General features: G+C 35.9%; 1 protein-coding gene across 1 annotated transcript in view; it reads left to right on the plus strand.

Annotated features, from left to right (window-relative positions):
• AK9 (adenylate kinase 9) overlaps positions 1-4,802 on the plus strand; it is a 119,359-nt gene that overhangs the window by 53,487 nt on the left and 61,070 nt on the right. The window contains exons 17-18 of the mRNA XM_014531391.1: positions 700-856; positions 2,001-2,115. Coding sequence (XP_014386877.1) covers positions 700-856; positions 2,001-2,115 — 272 coding nt within the window. The remainder of the gene's footprint in view (positions 1-699; positions 857-2,000; positions 2,116-4,802) is intronic.

The following is a 4,802-nucleotide window of genomic DNA, read 5'->3' on the forward strand; positions in this document are numbered from 1 at the left end:
GCCATCTTGGTTGGGTTAATTTGCATATAGTCGCTCTGATTGGCTGGTGGGCGTGGCTTGGGGCATAGCGGAGGTGTGGTCAATTTGCATTTTTCTCTTTTATTAGATTAGATGTGCAAAATGATTATCACAATAAGTTTAGTTAACGTCCATCACCTCACGTACTTTTTTGTCTGTGTGTAGTAGTAACTTTTAAGACCCACTCTCTTAGCAACTTTCAAATGTACACTGCAATATTGTTAATTATAGTCACCTTGTTGTACATTACATCCCCAGGACTTACTCATTTTATAACTGGTAGTTTATACTTTTTAACTCCCTTCACATATATCCCCCCACCCTCACCTTAACCTCTGGCAACCACCAATCTATTCTCACTTTCTATGAGTTTAGTTCTTTTAAATTCCACATATAAGTGAAATCATACAGTATTTGTCTTGTCGTATTTATTTCACTTATATTTCTTCCCTATCACTTTTTTACTTACTGATCCTCTTATGTTACACATTTCAAAGTGTTTAAATTTTTTTTCTAAAGACTTGCTTATAGTTTCTCTTTTAAAATTAAGTAGCTCTCTTTTTTTTCTGAAAGTCAGAAGAACTCAGAAGATAGTTAAGGTTCACAGAAAGTGATGCATCAAGGTAGTATCCTTGACTTGTCTAGCTATGATGGTAATATCAGTGTGTCATTTTTTTACAGGTAGTTGAACAAACCAAGAACAGGTTTTCTGGTGCCCCAAAATCTGGAGGATGGATAGTGGACAACTGCCCTGTTACGAAAGAACTGTGGACAACCTTAGTGGAGAAAGGAATTACACCAGATTTAGTAATCTATTTGTCAGATACAGAAACCAATGGTTGGTAAATATTTATCATGTAAATTTGAAAGTGAAGTTTTTATTGCTGGTAATATTTTTAGTTAAAATATAAAGTGGAAAACTCTCCACCCTCACTAGGTACAAATACCACTCCAGCAATCCCTTTATGCCCTGAGGGGTACACAAAATGAGGCAGCCATCCATGGAGTAGGTGACCAGGATTAGAGTAGTAGGGCACTGGAGATCCCAGCAAGCCCTTGTAATTATGCTTTGGAGCTGAGAATTTAACACCCCCCTCTCAGTCAGCACTATAAATTCTAAATGAAATATATATATACTAGAGGCCCAGTGCAAGAGATTCATGCACTGGGGAGGGGGTCCCTCAGCCCAGTCTGCGCCCTCTCGCAGAGAGCGGGCCTAAGCCAGCAGGCAGACATCCCCCGAGGGATCCTTAGCACTACCGCAGAGGCAGGAGAGGATCCCACCACCACCAATGCACTCGCCAACCGTGAACCTGGCTTCTGGCTGAGCAGTGCTCCCCCTGTTGGAGCGCACTGACCACCAGGGGGCAGCTCCTGTGTTGAGCATCTGCCCCCTGGTGGTCAGTGTGCATCATAGCGACCAGTCATTCCACTGTTCAGTCCATTTGCATATTAGGGTTTTATTATATAGGATGTATATTAGGCTGAGGGCAAAGATCATTTATTAGTCCTTCTTCATCTCAAATGGGACATATTAAGCACATAAAGACAGCAGAACTAAATTTTAATTATTCTGTTACTTTGTACAAAGCTATAATAATCAAAACAGTGTGGTACTGGCATCAAACCAGATGCATAGGCCAAGGGAACTGAATAAAGAGCCCAGCAATAAACCCACATATATATGGTCAACTAATCTTTGATAAGGAGGCCAAGAATATTCTGTCATATGCATTTTAGGAGGGAAATATATTACATTTTTTCATGTTTTTTGTTATTTATGACATGCCAATATATATATTTTAAAAATGATTTAAGGTGGTCTTTTAATATTTTCAAGAATCTGGGCTCTATTTAAATAAATGCTTAAAGGAAAATATATTTGGATATAGGCAGAATTCATTTTTATTGTTAATTTTCAAAATGTATCTCACTATACTTTATAGATTTTCAAAATTAATATTATTCTGTTTATATTTCAGGAAAATATTTACTTAATAGACTGTATTTAAAGAATAAAGCTGAAATTGATGCTAAGATATTCGAGAGATTACTAGATGAACTAAGAAAGAAAAAAAGAGAGGAAGAAACATTAAGGTAAATTTGCCTGGCATAGTAAAACAGGTTAATGAATCTTTTATGAAGCTGTTAAGTATCTACTCATAATTTATATTTATGAAATTTCCTTAATATCAAAATGGTGATCTAATTGATCCAATCCTTCCTATGTAATAAAAGGCTAATATGCAAATTTTCCCCTCGGGAGTTCAACTGGGAGACCAGGAGTTCAATCACTCACTATGACATGCGCTGACCACCAGGGAGCAGCACAGAACATGGCGGGCGACCAGTGGCGGCAGTGGGGTGCTGAGGGAGCAAGGGAAGGAGGAGGCGTGAAGGCGGGGAACCTGATTGGCTCTGATTGCCAGCCAGGCCTAGGGACCCTACCCATGCATGAATTTCATGCATCAGGCCTCTAGTTGTAAATAATTCCAAGAAAAACAGTGATTTCACAAATACTTCCAGAATCTGTAAAGTACAGAGTTGTGGATGTTTTCATGGTGCCAAATCAAATTTATCCTAAATCAAATATCTACTCTCAAGAGACATTGCAAAAAAAATAATAAATGAACAGATAGGACTTTTTTCTTTTTACCATATTTATCTGTGATTTAAAAAACTTCGCTAACTAGAATCCATAAATTGAAAAAATAACATGCTAAAAAGCAAATGAAAATACACTTGTGTGATATGTCTAAAATCCAAAGCCCAACTAAGTTCTAATAAGGAAAACAAAAGACTAGTTACTTACTACACAGGTTTAACATTGAGTTTATTCTCTAATCAGGTTGCGATGAAAAAGGTTTAGGAATGTGAACTCATATCTATCTCTTCATGACTGGGGTCAAGGCTAAACTTTAATAAACTATAAGTTCTTCAGAATCAGGACTAAAGTATAATTAGAAACAGTGACTTGATTTGCTAATTGTTTTTCCTTGCTGAAATGTGCTGTTAAATACTTTAAGTTTTACCCCTGGGTTTCTTACTTCTCAGTCACAAAAGCCAAGACGTTTAAGAACTAAATTTCTTTATGTTAATCCACCTGTAGGAGCTTTCTCAAATGCTATTTCCTTTTCCCCTTCAGATATTAGCAATTTGAACTGGGATTTAGAAGAGCTCTTTAAACTCTTAAAATATGAAGCTGTTATCTAGGTTACTGGGAGGTAGGAGACATGTAACTAATAAGTGTGTGTCAGAGGATTTTCTTCAGGGTTCATTGTTCATCTACGTCAGCAATTTTCAACCTTTTTCATTTCATGTCACACACAAATTAATTACTAAAATTCTGCAGCACACCAAAAAATATATGTTTTGCTGATCTGACAAAAAATAGGTAAAATATTTAATCATTCACACCAGACTGCTGTTGTGTTGGCTATTATTATTTTTTTTATTTAACAATCTAGGGGAAAAGAGGTCAGTGCCCCTGACTTAGTCGGGTATTGCATTTTTTAAAAATTCTTGCAGCACACTGGTTGAAAATCACTGATCTAAGTTAACCATTTCTTTAGGAACTTAATACAAAAATATACAAAGTATAATTTAGTTAGATTAATTAATGACATTATTTGATATGTGGAGTAAAAAGTATTATTAATTCAGAGAATAATTACAAACTGATTTACATTTATTTATAGCATTTAAAATTTTTGTTACAAATGGAGCTACAATATTTAGGATTTAAGAGATTACCTAATTTCTTTCCAGTGTATGAGAAATAGTCAAATATTTGCGAACAGATGAAGATGTCAACATAAGAATAAAACAAAGTTTATGTGATTTCTAGACTGAGGTCTGCTACATTTTAAATGGACAAAAAATACATACATCTATACTCTCTTAAAAGGGAAAAGAGATTTCCACTTTCTCACAACTATCTACCTTCACCTTCCTATTACCCTATGGAATTTTCTGAGCTATCTCTATAGTCAATTTTTACGTCTTTTGATTCTATATTTTTATATCTTTATAAAGTTCTTGATATCAAAGTCTTACCCAGACAGAAGCAGACTTTTCTATGTTTCTATATATCACCTTTTAAAATTCAACATAAGTATTTCAAAAGTCAACTTCTTTTTCATATTATGCAGAAAATGAAATCTGAAATGGAACACACACAAAAATGGTCAGAGTCTCATGTAAATGCCTTGCAAGTTGGTTAGGAAACAAATAAACTTAACAGGCTTAATTAAGAATTTCATCTTGAAGCCAGATATCTAAAGACATGCAGAATTCTACAGCTTTTCCAGCATCAGTTTCCAAATGTGCCCGTCAAATGCAGGATAATGTCTGTCATCACCATTAGTTTTTGACTCGTATGTCTGGTTTATCGAAGTGTCTAATAACGGGCAGCAAATTATTCTTCATTCTTGTCAGGTGTCAGATTCTTAGCAGCAACATTCCTCATCTAGGTTTTGGATAAGGGGACTCTCACAAAAGAGCCCTGTTTGAACTGCCGATCACACAGTTAAAATGGGAAAGGAGGGTAGAAACAAGACCCAGCCATCTCAGAGGTCTGGACACAAACAAAGAGAACTCAGATTTCACTAAGACTGTAGGCTGGATAACAAGAAATATACCTGTTGGGAGAAGAGGTGTGGTAATGTTGTTTTTTGGGGGTTTTTTTGTTTTGTTTTTTAATTAAATATTTATTGTTCAGATTATTACAGTTGTTCCTCTTTTTTCCCCCCATAGCTCCCCTCCACCCGGTTCCCACCCCAGCC

The sequence above is a fragment of the Myotis brandtii genome, unplaced genomic scaffold (assembly GCF_000412655.1).
Source record: "Myotis brandtii unplaced genomic scaffold, ASM41265v1 scaffold8, whole genome shotgun sequence".
In the NCBI taxonomy this organism is placed as follows: Eukaryota; Metazoa; Chordata; class Mammalia; order Chiroptera; family Vespertilionidae; genus Myotis; species Myotis brandtii.